At 44.8% G+C, this 15000-nt stretch overlaps 1 protein-coding gene across 1 annotated transcript in view; it reads right to left on the bottom strand.

Annotated features, from left to right (window-relative positions):
* Positions 1-548: 548 nt before the first annotated feature.
* Positions 549-15000, bottom strand: part of LOC109891647 (LHFPL tetraspan subfamily member 4 protein-like) — a 30130-nt gene continuing 15678 nt past the window's right edge. The window contains exon 2 of the mRNA XM_020484167.2: positions 549-814. Within this exon, the coding sequence (XP_020339756.2) occupies positions 549-814 (266 nt within the window). The remainder of the gene's footprint in view (positions 815-15000) is intronic.

Here is a 15000-nt window from a genome sequence, read left to right as displayed (position 1 = left end):
GGTTTTGAAATGTAATTAAAACATAACTACATAGCACTTTGTAAACCCAGTACATTGCTTGATATATGAAAACAATTAGCATTAGCCAATGGTGTCTCAATATATAGAAATAATAAAAAATGATATACTGTCATAAAACAGCAGGGAGCAGGTCTCAAACCCTCGACCTTCTAGCCCAAGGTCCGACTGTGCCGCAGAAGCATGCTCGTGCGGCAGAGTCGATTTCCGCGCTTATAAACCCAGGGTCGTTACAATACAGTATATGCCATTTAGCAGACATTCTTATCCAAAGCAATTTACAGTTATGCACGCATATTTTTAATAACCTAGCCCAAGTGTATTTTACAATACTGCTGCCAAAATGTGGTAACAAATAGGAATTTTGACGCATAATTCAAAGAAAAGCTGTTAGCCATGATTAGCATTAACCTAGCTGTTAGTCTAGATTAGCATTATCCTAGTTGTTAGCCTGGATTAGCATTATCCCATTTGTTAGCCTAGACTAGCATTTGGCTAGCTATTAGCCTATATTAGCATTAGTCTAGCGGTTAGCTTAGAATCATTAGCGCCTCACCTTTCTGTTCTACTTTGAGCTGCTCCTCCAGCTGGAAGTCATTCTGCCGGTTGCCCAAAACGAAGGCCAGGAAGGAGAGGATGAGGGCGTCCATGATGCCAACGATGGCCAGCATGTAGGCCCAGCGCACCGAGCAGTTTCCCAGCGTGTACTTCCCTGTCTCTTTGCCACACATGTCGCGTACCACCTCCGCATCCCAGCCATCCGGGAAGATCATACAGCCCAGGAGCAAACACACAGCTATGGGGAGAGAGGAGTTCTAGTTTAATGACCACACTGCTGCTGTATGTTTTAGCATACTTGAGACAGGGTGAAGTACGCTATACATACGAAAGTATGTGGACACATCTTCAAATTAGTGGATTCGGCTGTTTCAGACACACCCATTGCTGACAAGTGTATAAAATCGAGCACACAGCCATACGATTGTTTATCCCATGTGTAACTCTGTGCTGTTTTTGTCGCACTGCTTTGCTTTATCTTGGCCAGGTCGCAGTTGTGAATGAGAACTTGTTCTCAACTGGCCTACCTGGTTAATGCTGCAGTAGTTTATGTGTCGGGGGGCTGGGGTCAGTCCGTTATATCTGGAGTACTTCTCCTGTCTTATCCGGTGTCCTGTGTGAATTTAAGTATGCTCTCTCTAATTCTCTTTCTCTCTTTCTTTCTCTCTCACGGAGGACCTGAGCGCTAAGGACCATGCCTCAGGACTACCTTGCATGATGACTCCTTGCTGTCCCCAGTCCACTTGGCCGTGCTGCTGCTCCACTTTCAACTGTTCTGCCTGCGGCTATGGAACCCTGACCTGTTCACCGGACGTGCTACCTGTCCCAGACCTGCTGTTTTCAACTCTCTAGAGACAGCAGGAACGGTAGAGATACACTCAATGATCGGCTATGAAAAGCCAACTGACATTTACTCCTGAGGTGCTGACTTGTTTCACCCTCGACAACTACTGTGATTATTAGCCATGTTCTGTTATAATCTCCACCCGGCACAGCCAAAAGAGGACTGGCCACCCCTCATAGCCTGGTTCCTCTCTAGGTTTCTTCCTAGGTTTTGGCCTTTCTAGGGAGTTTTTCCTAGCCACCATGCTTCTACACCTGCATTGCTTGCTGATGGGGTTTTAGGCTGGGTTTCTGTACAGCACTTTGAGATATCAGCTGATGTAAGAAGGGCTATATAAATACATTTGATTTGATACTTGCCCCAATGCATAGTTCCAACTGTAAGGTTTGGTGGATGAGGAATGGTCTGGGGCTGTTTTTCATGTTTTGGACTAGGCCTTTTAGTTCCAGAGAAGGGAAATCTTAACGCTACAGCATACAATGACAAACAGTGCTTCCAGCCTGTTTCAGCATGACAATGCCCCCCGTGCACAACGCAAAGTTCAAACAGAAATGGTTCGTCGAGATCGGTTTGAGAAAGCCCTCACCTCAACTCCATCGAACACCGTTGGGATGAATTGGAACGCCGACTGCGAGCTAGGCCTAATTGCCCAACAACAAGGCGTGACCTCACTAATGCTCTTGTTGCTGAATGGAAGCATGTCCCCACAGCAATGTTCCAACATCTAGTAGAAAGCCTTCCCAGAAGAGTGGAGGCTGTTATAGCAGCAAGGTGGGACCAACTCCATATTAATGCCCATGATTTTGGAATGAGATGTTCGACAAACAGGTGTCCACATAATTTTGTTAATGTGTAGTTTTGGGGAAGTGGGAAATATTATGAAGTGTACAGATTTAGAGGGGGGTGAGGAGGATAAATGAAGTGTACATTAGAGAGGGGGTAAGGAGTTAGGAAAGAGTACAAAATAAGGGGACATGGAGCAAAAAGGAAAGAGATGGAAAGAAATCAAGTTTTTTTTAAATGTGACACTGCATTTCACATCGTAAGTCAACCCTCATTGTCAATGGACCCGCTTCGCAAGCATCCCTCTCTGCCTTGCTCTTACACTCAACCAAAGCTGAGCCAGAGGGAGAGATAAAATATTAATAACGAAAACAGCAGGAAGAGGAAATCTTCATCCAAGGCTCAGTGGAGAACACTGACGTTGCAGCTGAGCCCAGTGAAAAAGCCCGCCAGATAAAGAGGTGTGCGTCTGTCCTTTGCCACAACACACAGTCATTTATTATACGGTTCAAGCGGCCACTGTATGTTTTAGCGTACTTTGCTTGAGGCAGGGGCACTGTATATGGATTCCTGCGGCCAAAGGGATCAACTTGAAGCAGAGATACACTGCTGCACTTGCACTGTTTGTGGAACGTGAAACTGGTGTGAAATCGCTAGCTAGTTAGTGGTGTGCGCTAGTAGTGTTTCAATCGGTGGCATCACTCGCTCTGAGACCTTGAAATGCTTGTTTCCTTAGCTCTGCAAGGACCGAGGCTTTTGTTGAGCGATAGGTAAAGATGCTTTGTGGCTGACTGTTGTCGATGTGTGCAGAGGGTCCCTGGTTCAAGGCGAGGAGAGGGATGGAATCAAGACTGTTACATTTGAAACTGAAACATTTGAAACATTTGACCTGGATCACTCAGTTGGGCTTTTTCATTCAATAGGGGTTTCAGTACATTTATCTAAAACCATCCCTTTAAATACGGTGTACCTTTAAGTTAGAATTTTGTCGTTAGACTAGAATATATTGAGAGAACACGTTCAATGAAATAAAGACATCTAAATATATGCATATTCATCTCCGTTTCAGCACCAATTGGTAGATTTAAAAATACTCTGATCTTGTAGATTATTTAGGGTTAGGAAAGTATACTGAACAAAAATATTAACTAAACATGCAAAGTGTTGGTCCCATGTTTCATGAACTGAAATAAAAGATCCCAAAAAATCTCCATATGCACAAAAAGCTTATTTCTCTCAAATTTTGTGCACAATTTTGTTTACATCCCTGTTAGTGAGCATTTTTACATTGCCAAGATAATCCATCCCCCTGACAGGTGTGGCATATCAAGAAGCTGATTAAACAGCATGATCATTACATAGGTGCATCTTGTGCTGGGGACAATAAAAGGCCACTCTAAAATGTGCAGTTTTGTCACACAGCACAATGCCACAGATGTCTCAAGTTTTGAGGGAGTTCCTGACTGCAGGAATGTCCACCAGAGCTGTTGCCAGAGAATTTAATGTTAATTTCTCTACCATAAGCCGCCTCCAATGTCATTTTAGAGAATTTGGCAATACGTCCAACTGGCCTCACAAACGGAGACCACGCCTAACCACGCCAGCCCAGGGCCTCCACATTCGGCTTCTTCACCTGCTGGATCGTCTGAGGGGGAGGGATCGGGGTGCTGAGGAGTATTTTGGTCCGTAATAAAGCCCTTTTGTGGGGAAAAACTCATTCTGATTGGCTGGCCTGGCTCCTAAGTGGGTGGGCCTATGCCCTCCCAGGCTCAACAATGGCTGCGCCCCTGCCCAGTCATATGAAATCCATATGTTAGGACCTAATACATTTATTTAAATTGACTGATTTCCTTAAATTAACTGTAACTCTTTAACATTTTTGAAATTGTTGCATGTTGTGTTTATATGCTGTCAATGACCAAATCGCCTTCTAGTGTCCTCATGGATGGAATGTTATCAACATTTTTCATAATTTCACAATTAATAAATAATATTTGGAAAAAACAGTTGAAAATCCGGTGTTCCATGTAAAACGGTTTTGTTATATTTCAGTCTTCTCTGATGTATATGACATGTAATATTGGTATGCAAACTGAAAATGGAATACATTGGTACATGGTACATGTCTTCTTTTTTTAAAGTCAATAATCATGTGTGTGAGGTGTATACTTTTGTTTCAAAGTAGATTTGTTTGACTACCATGAAACACTGTGTGACCCTGATTTAGCCCACTGCTTCAAACCAGAATAAAAAGCAAGTGTCTCCAGACAGAAGTTCTGTTCATCTGTAGTATACAACAGGAGGGGACAGAAAAGTAAACGCATCACTCCATTTTGTCTCTACTTTTAAGAGGAGCAGGGAGACAGATTGTTTTCTGTCAGTGTCAAAGCCCAATGAGCACTGATCTACGAGCGCCTATCTACGAGTGCCGAGCGTCTATCTATGAGAGCCTATCTACGAGCACCGATCTACGAGCGCCAATCTACGAGCGTCGAGCGCCTATCTACGAGCACCGGTCTACGAGAGCCTATTTTCTGAGCACCAGTCTACGAGCGCCAATCTACGAGCGCCGATCTATGGGCGCCGATCTACAGGCGCCGTACTACGGGCGCCGATCTACCAGTGCCTATCTACGCTGTGGAGGTAAAAGGTCCTTTGATCCACTGCTGTCACACACACGCACACACATACACACACACCGAGGAGGGGAGGAGGCAGAGCGCTTTTTTTATTATTGATAATGAAGAAGAGGGAGAGAAAAAGAGGGTGAGAGGGAGGGAAGGTGGCAGGGATGGAGAGAGGGTATGTGGGAAGGAGTGAAGGTGGGGGAATGGATGGAGGGAGGGAAGGAAGGAAGGAAGGAAGGAAGGAAGGAAGGAAGGAAGGAAGGAAGGAAGGAAGGAAGGAAGGAAGGAAGGAAGGAAGGAAGGAAGGAAGGAAGGAAGGAAGGAAGGAAGGAAGGAAGGTGGAGGAACAGAGGGAGGGAGGGAGGGAAGGTGGAGGAACAGAGGGAGGGAGGGAAGGTGGAGGAACAGAGGGAGGGAGGGAAGGTGGAGGGAGGGAGGGAGGGAGGGAAGGAGGGAGGGAGGGAGGGAGGGAGGGAGGGAGGGAGGGAGGGAGGGAGGGAGGGAGGGAGGGAGGGAGGGAGGGAGGGAGGGAGGGAGGGAGGGAGGGAGGGAGGGAGGGAGGGAGGAGGAATAGAGGGGTATAGGGAGAATGCCAGAGTGAAAGAAAGCCTCAAAGGAGTAGGAAAGAAAGGGAGGATGAAAAAATTATTGGCATAGAAAGGATACAGTCAGAAAGGAGAGCGAAAATGTGGAGAAGAACCCCAAAAAAGATGGAACAATTGTGAGAAAAATAAGATAGGATATTTAGGGAGTCTGATATGAAGAAGGATGTGATATTGATTCAGATTCATCGTTACTATGACCCCCCCCCCCTCTTTCCTCTCTCCCCAACCTCATCTCCCTGAAATTCATTCATAACACTGTGTCCTATGGGCATCTGTCCCCTTTGTCTGGAGCAGGATTTACAACTGTTCTTCGGTCACATAACAAGGAGAACTGTCCCTCGTCCATCACTGCTTTCATTTAGCCACACACACACACACATGCACGCACGCACGCACACACACACACACACACACACACACACACACACACACACACACACACACACACACACACACACACACACACACACACTCCCACACACAAACTCACACATGCACAACAGACGCATGCAAACATAAGTGTACTGTAGAAACACACACACATACACACAAAATCTAATAATTAAACACTAGATACACAAAAGGAAACACCTTTATTTTTCTGGTCTGATTAGCATTTTAATGACTGAGTTTCAATTAAAACCACTGTCGTAACGGGTCGCTTCCTCACGCACTATTCATCATGCCCTGGGGAGCCACCTCATCTCTTTCTCTCTCTCTTGTTCTTTGTTTGTTTCTTTCTTTCTTTCTCTCACTACACTATCCACAATGTATTCCACTTTGGTGAACACAAATAAAAGGTTTATTTCAGTGTAGACTAATAATAAACGAATAATAATAATAAACTAATAACAGATAATATCCTCTAGATTCAGGCATAACAGTTTAGAAGTTATATTACTTCATTAGATCACGATGAAATGGAGTACTCTTAACGTTATATTACTTCATTAGATCACACTGGAATGGAGTGCTATTAACGTTATATTACTTCATTAGATCACGCTAATGGGCTACAACAAAATGTGTCCTGTTGGGGGTAGTGGAGGACCAGAGTTGGGAAGCACTGGTCTACAGGCCAGATGCAAACCAAGACCTCACACTACAGATGGGTCCCCAAAACATGTTGTTTTATTGGGCCGTTCCTCCTGATTAACTCCCTCCTTCTGATTCAATCTGAAGGAAGGAGAACCCTTTGCATGATGGAACTCTGGTCTTGTACTCATAAAGCGTCTCAGGGTAGGAGTGCTAATCTAGGATCAGGTGTTCCCTGTCCATACACGTTAATCAAATCAAATCAAAGTGTATTTGTCACGTGCGCCGAATACAACAGGTGTTGTACAGTGAAATGCTTACCTACCTGCTAACCAACAGTGCAATTTTTTAGGGAGGGAGGGAGGGAGGGAGGGAGGGAGGGAGGGAGGGAGGGAGGGAGGGTGGAGGAATAGAGGGAGGGAGGGAAGGTGGAGGAACAGAGGGAGGGAGGGAGGGAGGGAGGGAGGGAGGGAGGGAGGGAGGGAGGGAGGGAGGGAGGGAGGGAGGGAGGGAGGGAGGGAGGGAGGGAGGGAGGGAGGGAGGGAGGGAGGGAGGGAGGGAGGGAGGGAGGGAGGGGGAATAGAGGGGTATAGGGAGAATGCCAGAGTGAAAGAAAGCCTCAAAGGAGTAGGAAAGAAAGGGAGGATGAAAAAATTATTGGCATAGAAAGGATACAGTCAGAAAGGAGAGCGAAAATGTGGAGAAGAACCCCAAAAAAGATGGAACAATTGTGAGAAAAATAAGATAGAAGGATATTTAGGGAGTCTGATATGAAGAAGGATGTGATATTGATTCAGATTCATCGTTACTATGACCCCCCCCCCCCCTCTTTCCTCTCTCCCCAACCTCATCTCCCTGAAATTCATTCATAACACTGTGTCCTATGGGCATCTGTCCCCTTTGTCTGGAGCAGGATTTACAACTGTTCTTCGGTCACATAACAAGGAGAACTGTCCCTCGTCCATCACTGCTTTCATTTAGCCACACACACACACACATGCACGCACGCACGCACGCACGCACGCACGCACGCACGCACGCACGCACGCACACACACACACACACACACACACACACACACACACACACACACACACACACACACACACACACACACACACACACACACACACACTCCCACACACAAACTCACACATGCACAACAGACGCATGCAAACATAAGTGTACTGTAGAAACACACACACATACACACAAAATCTAATAATTAAACACTAGATACACAAAAGGAAACACCTTTATTTTTCTGGTCTGATTAGCATTTTAATGACTGAGTTTCAATTAAAACCACTGTCGTAACGGGTCGCTTCCTCACGCACTATTCATCATGCCCTGGGGAGCCACCTCATCTCTTTCTCTCTCTCTTGTTCTTTGTTTGTTTGTTTCTTTCTTTCTCTCACTACACTATCCACAATGTATTCCACTTTGGTGAACACAAATAAAAGGTTTATTTCAGTGTAGACTAATAATAAACGAATAATAATAATAAACTAATAACAGATAATATCCTCTAGATTCAGGCATAACAGTTTAGAAGTTATATTACTTCATTAGATCACGATGAAATGGAGTACTCTTAACGTTATATTACTTCATTAGATCACACTGGAATGGAGTGCTATTAACGTTATATTACTTCATTAGATCACGCTAATGGGCTACAACAAAATGTGTCCTGTTGGGGGTAGTGGAGGACCAGAGTTGGGAAGCACTGGTCTACAGGCCAGATGCAAACCAAGACCTCACACTACAGATGGGTCCCCAAAACATGTTGTTTTATTGGGCCGTTCCTCCTGATTAACTCCCTCCTTCTGATTCAATCTGAAGGAAGGAGAACCCTTTGCATGATGGAACTCTGGTCTTGTACTCATAAAGCGTCTCAGGGTAGGAGTGCTAATCTAGGATCAGGTGTTCCCTGTCCATACACGTTAATCAAATCAAATCAAAGTGTATTTGTGTACCTACCTGCAACAGTGCAATTTTTTAAGGAAAATTAAGTATTAGGTACACAATATATAAGTAAAGAAATACAAAATAATAAGAAAACAGAAAAATGACAGTGAAAATAACAGTAGCGAGGCTATATACAGGTGGTACCAGTACAGAGTCAATGTGCGGGGGCACCGGTTAGTCGGCCTAAATTGAGGTAATATGTACATAAATGTATAGTTAAAGTGACTATGCATAGATGATAAACAGAGAGTAGTAGCAGCGTAAAAGAGGGGGTTGGTGGGTGGGGGAGGGGTGGACGGGAGTGACGGGGCACAATGCATAGTCCGGGTAGCCATTTGATTATTTGTTCAGGAGGCATGGCTTGGTGGTAAAAACTGTTGAGAAACCTTTTGGTTCGAGACTTGGTGCTCCGGTACCGCTTGCCATGCGGTAGCAGAGAGAACAGTCTATGACTGAGGTGGCTGGGGTCTTGGACCATTTTTAGGGCCTTCCTCTGACACCGCCTGGTATAGAGGTCCTGGATGGCAGGCAGCTTAGCCTCAGTGATGTATTGGGCCGTACGCACTACCGTCTGTATTGTCTTGCGGTCGGAGGCCGAGCAGTTGCTGTACCAGGCAGTGATGTAACCAGTCAGGATGCTCTCGATGTTCCAGCTGTAGAACCTTTTGAGGATCTTAGGACCCATGCCAAATCTTTTTAGTTTCCTGATTGGGAATAGGTTTTGTCGTGCCCTCTACACGACTGTCTTGGTGTGTTTGGACCATTCTTGTTTGTTCTTAATGTGGTCACCAAGGAGCTTGAAGCTCTCAACCTGCTCCACTATAACCCCGTCGATGAGAATGGGGGCGTGCTCGGTCCTCCTTTTCCTGTAGTCCACAATCATCTTCTTTGTCTTGATTACGTTGAGGGATAGGTTGTTATTCTGGCACCACCCGGCCAGGTCTCTGACCTCCTCCCTATAGGCTGCCTTGTCGTTGTCGGTGATCAGGCCTTCCACTGCCGTGCTCTGCCATGCAGTCGTGGGTGAACAGGGAGTACAGGAGGGGACTGAGCACGCACCCGAGGGGCTCCAGTGTTGAGGATCAGCATGGCAGATGTATTGCTGCCTACCCTCACCACCTGGGGGCTGCCCGTCAGGAAGTCCAGGATCCAGTTGCAGAGGGAGGTGTTTAGACCCAGGATCCTTAGCTTAGTGATGAGCTTTGAGGGCACTATGGTGTTGAACACTGAGCTGTAGTCAGTGAATATCATTCTCACATAGGTGTTCCTTTTGTCCAGGTGGGAAAGGGCAATGTGGAGTGCAATAGAGATGTCATCATCTGTGGATCTGTTTGAGCGGTATGCAAATTGGAGTGGGTCTAGGGTTTCTGGAATAATGGTGTTAATGTGAGCCATTACCAGCCTTTCAAAGCACTTCATGGCTACGGACGTGAGTGCTACGGGTCTGTAGTCATTTAGGCAGGTTACCTTAGTGCTCTTGGGCACAGGGACTATGGTGGTCTGCTTGAAGCATGTTGGAATTACAGACTCAATCAGGGATATGTTGAAAATGTCAGTGAAGACAACTGCCAGTTGGTCAGCACGTGCCCGGAGCACATGTCCTGGTAATCCATCTGGCCCAGCGGCCTTGTGAATGTTGATCTGTTTAAAGGTCTTACTCACGTCGGCTACGGAGAGCATGATCACACAGTTGTCCGGAACAGCTGATCCTCTCATGCATGCATCAGTGTTGCTTGCCTCGAAGCGAGCATAGAAGCGATTTAGCTCGTCTGGTAGGCTCGTGTCACTGGGCAGCTCGCGGCTGTGCTTCCCTTTGTAGGCTGCAATAGTTTGCAATCCCTGCCACATCCGATGTGTGTCGAAGCCATTGTAGTACGATTCAATCTTAGCCCTGTATTGGCACTTTGCCTGTTTGATGGTTATTCTGAGGGCATAGCAGGATTTCAAGGTATTGTCCCGCACCTTGAAAACGGCAGCTCTAACCTTTAGCTCAGTGCGAATGTTACCTGTAATCCATGGCTTCTGGTTGGGGTATGTACGTACAGTCACTGTGGGGACAACGTCCTAGATGCACTTATTGATAAAGCCAGTGACTGATGTGGTGTACTCCTCAATGCCATTGGAAGGAAAATGTTCTGGAATCCCAGAACATATTTCAGTCTGTGATAGCAAAACAGTCCTGTAGTTTAGCATCTGCTTCATCTGACCACTTTTTAATAGACCGAGTCACTGGTACTTCCTGATTTATTTTTTCCTTGTAAGCAGGAATCAGGAGGATATAATTATGGTCAGATTTGCCAAATGGAGGGCGAGGGAGAGCTTTGTACACGTCTCTGTGTGTGGAGTAAAGGGGATCTAGAATTATATTCCCTCCGGTTGCGCATTTAACATGCTGATAGAAATTTGGTCACATTTATTTAAATTTCCATGCATTAAAGTCCTGGCCTCTAGGAGCACCATCTCTGGGTGAGCGGTTTCCTGTTTTCTTATTTCCTTATACAGGTGACTCAGTGTGGTCTTAGTGCCAGCGTCCATCTGTGGTAGTAAAGAAACAGCCACAATTTTTTTTAATGAAAATTCTCTTGGTAAGTAGTGTGGTCTATAGCTTATCATGAGACTTTACTACAGGCGAGCAAAATCTAGAGACTTCCTTAGATTTCGTGCATCAGCTTTTGTTTACAAATATACACAGCCCGCCTGTCTTACCAGAGTGTGCTGTTCTATCTAGCCGGTGCAGCGTATATCCCGCCAGCTGAATGTTATTCATGTCGTCATTCAGCCACGATTCGGTGAAACATAAGATGTTATAGTTTTTGATGTCCCGTTGGTAGGATATTTGTGAACGTACCTCGTCTAATTTATTGTCCAATGATTGTACATTGGCAAGTGATATTGATGGTAAGGGCAGATTTCCCAGTAACCGTCAGAGGATGTTTATGAGGCACCCCGCCCTGTGTCCTCTGTGTCTCTTTCTCTTGCTAATGATGGGGATTTCGGTCTTGTCGGGTGTCTGAAGTACATCCTGTGCTTCCTGCTTTTTGAAGAAAACATCTTTGTCTAATCCGAGGTGAGTGATCGCTGTCCTGATTTCCAGAACCAATTTTTTTGCCGTAAGATACGGTGGCAGAAACATTATGTACAAAATAAGTTACAAATATCACGAAAAAAGACACATAATAGCACAATTAGTCACCCGTAAAACGGCTGCCATTTCTTCCGGCACCATCTTCTTTAGTCAATAATCATAATGAATTGATTATGATGATTCATTATGATCTAAAAACGTATTGTAGATCAGCACTCCTACACTTAATGAATATGGCCCTGGACTATAGACAATTAATTTAGGCCTGAATTCTAACTTGAGATCTGTGCTCTAATCTCGAGTTTTCACTTAATTCTTCCATTGACATCAACGTATGATTTACCTGATCAAATTCCTCCCCACTCCTGTTCCTCTGTGTTCTGTGTTCTGATTGGCTGCCTTCTGAATGTGGCTGGCAGACACAGGTAAACAAGATATAGACTTAATGATTAATTGACAATTATTTAAATCTGTGTCAGGGATTTTGGAAAAGGCTTCTATAAATGTAATGTTGCTGAACTCCCAACTGTATTCTCTCTCACTCCCTAAGCACATGCTGGTGTGTGTGTGTGTGTGTGTGTGTGTGTGTGTGTGTGTGTGTGTGTGTGTGTGTGTGTGTGTGTGTGTGTGTGTGTGTGTGTGTGTGTGTGTGTGTGTGTGTGTGTGTGTGTGTGTGTGTGTGTGTGTGTGTGTGCATTGGTGCGTTTGTGCTCGGGTTGGAGATCAGCGTAGAGCTGATCCCATTTTGAGACACGGCACTTTGAAGTAGTTTTCTTCCCATCTCTCCCAGGCTGTCTGTTCTGTCTGCAGGGCGACAGTGCCCTGATGTAACACTAGTGCCACCTCCATCACTCCTGTCCTGCTCCTGGGCTTTGCTCAAACGTAGTGCACTATGTAGAAAATAGGGTTCAATTTGGGACTCAGACAAACTCTTTCTCTTGCAGAACCGCGGCAGCTCCCAATTAAAAGGACAAGGGGATACACCCACAGGAAGTGCACTGTGGATGTACACCAAGATTATAGCTAAGTAGTGACCAACTGAGAGCTGTACCTTTATTAAATACAGATCTACTTCTATGCTTTTTCTAGCTTTGCGCTTTGGGCTTTTGAGCAGCTTGAATTATTTTGTGAGAAAAATACTTTATTGGGCATTTATTTGATTTGGGGACAATTACTAAACAACAAAAGAGGTCCATGTATCTTCAATAGCAATGATAAGGCTTGGAGAAGTGCTCCTAAATGGAGAGGCCAGTTGACATTAGCTGGAGGAGTCGTGGTCCCATGTGAGTGTCTATTTTATTTTATTTTTTTACTCCCGGGCTCAGGAGAGACAAAGGTTGAAAGTCATGCGTCCTCCGATACACAACCCAACCAAGCCGCACTGCTTCTTAACACAGCGCGCATCCAACCCGGAAGCCAGCCGCACCAATGTGTCGGAGGAAACACCGTGCACCTGGCAACCTTGGTTAGCGGGCACAATTGTGCGTCGCCCCACGGACCTCCCGGTCGCGGCCGGTTACGACAGAGCCTGGGCGCAAACCCAGAGTCTCTGATGGCACAGCTGGCGCTGCAGTACAGCACCCTTAACCACTGCGCCACCCGAGAGGCCGTGAGTGTCTATTTGCTTGCATCCCTAATGGCATTCTATTCCCTATGCAGTGTACTACTTTGATATGGCTCATAGGGCTCTGGTCAAAAGTAGTGCATTATTGGCCCTGGTCAAAAGTAGTGCACTATATAGGGAATAGGGTGCTATTTGGGATGTATCCTCTATCAGATGATCTGGTGGTGTGTCATCTAACTGTTTCCCTGCTGATTTCATAGACTGGTCTGATGCCACAGAGAGCAGGTTATCGCCGCCATTGGACTCTGGAGGACTCTGGAGCAGTGGAAGCAGTGGAAACACGTTCTCTGGAGTGATGAATCACACTTCACCATCTGCCAGTCCGACTGACAAACCTGGATTTGAATGCTACCAGCTAGAATGCATAGTGCCAACTGTAAAGTTTGGTGGAGCAGGGATAATGGTCTGTGGCTGTCTTTCATGGTTCGGGCCCCTTAGTTCCAGTGAAGGGAAATCATAATACTACAGCAAACAATGACAATCTATACGATTCTGTTCTTCCAACTTTGATGCAACAGTTTGGGGAAGGCCCTTTCCTGTTTCAGCATGACAATGCCCTCCGCACAAAGCCAGGTCCATACAGAAATGGTTTGTCGAGAACAGTGTGGAAGAACTTGGAAAAGTCCCATGCTCTTGGAACATAACTACATTTCCCAGATGTCCCTCAAGGCATCAGAGTTCCATAGGTGTTAATTAACTTTTCGTTGGCCCAGCTGGGAGAAGGGGGAGTGAGGTGGAGGAACAAATGACTTAATCAATTATTCTGTTAACCCAATGCTAACGCCAGACTGCATACACAGACAAGCAAACACACACACACACACACACACACAAGGAAACACACACACATACATTTTCACAAGCATATGATCACATACGGGAATAAATCAAAGCCATCAAAGGCACATAAACATACACATACTGTAAATATTACATCAGAACTACTAAACCAAACTGTAAAAAACATCCTGTACAGTTCTTCAGGTCTTTTAAGAATGATAAATTATCGTAATCCACTTGTGTTAGTTAGTTTGAGTATTTAAATAAAGGTAAAACCCTGATTACTGTATACACCTCAGCAACATTTCATATTGGTTGAAGCACTATCTTATTCATCTCCATAACATAACCTTTTACTCAGTTTATATCAGGTATCATTTCATTGAATGAATGCCAATTAATTGAATAATGACACCGTTCATTCTACTTCCCAGTTCCAATTTCAGCTCTTTTGAATTAGCATTGTCTTTCCTATCAGTAGCATTGTGTTTCCTATCAGTAGCATTGTGTTTCTATCAGTAGCATTGTGTTTCTATCAGTAGCATTGTCTTTCCTATCAGTAGCATTGTGTTTCTATCAGTAGCATTGTGTTTCTATCAGTAGCATTGTCTTTCCTATCAGTAGCATTGTGTTTCTATCAGTAGCATTGTGTTTCTATCAGTAGCATTGTGTTCCTATCAGTAGCATTGTGTTTCTATCAGTAGCATTGTGTTTCTATCAGTAGCATTGTCTTTCCCATCAGTAGCATTGTCTTTCCTATCAGTAGCATTGTCTTTCCTATCAGTAGCATTGTGTTTCTATCAGTAGCATTGTGTTTCTATCAGTAGCATTGTGTTCCTATCAGTAGCATTGTCTTTCCTATCAGTAGCATTGTGTTTCTATCAGTAGCATTGTCTCTCCCATCAGTAGCATTGTGTTTCTATCAGTAGCATTGTCTTTCCCATCAGTAGCATTGTCTTTCCTATCAGTAGCATTGTGTTTCCTATCAGTAGCATTGTGTTTCTATCAGTAGCATTGTCTTTCCTATCAGTAGCATTGTGTTTCTATCAGTAGCATTGTCTTTCCCATCA

Source organism: Oncorhynchus kisutch, linkage group LG5 (assembly GCF_002021735.2).
Source record: "Oncorhynchus kisutch isolate 150728-3 linkage group LG5, Okis_V2, whole genome shotgun sequence".
In the NCBI taxonomy this organism is placed as follows: domain Eukaryota; kingdom Metazoa; phylum Chordata; class Actinopteri; order Salmoniformes; family Salmonidae; genus Oncorhynchus; species Oncorhynchus kisutch.
Note: the sequence above shows the minus strand (reverse complement) of the source record. Positions and strands in the feature narration are given on the sequence as shown.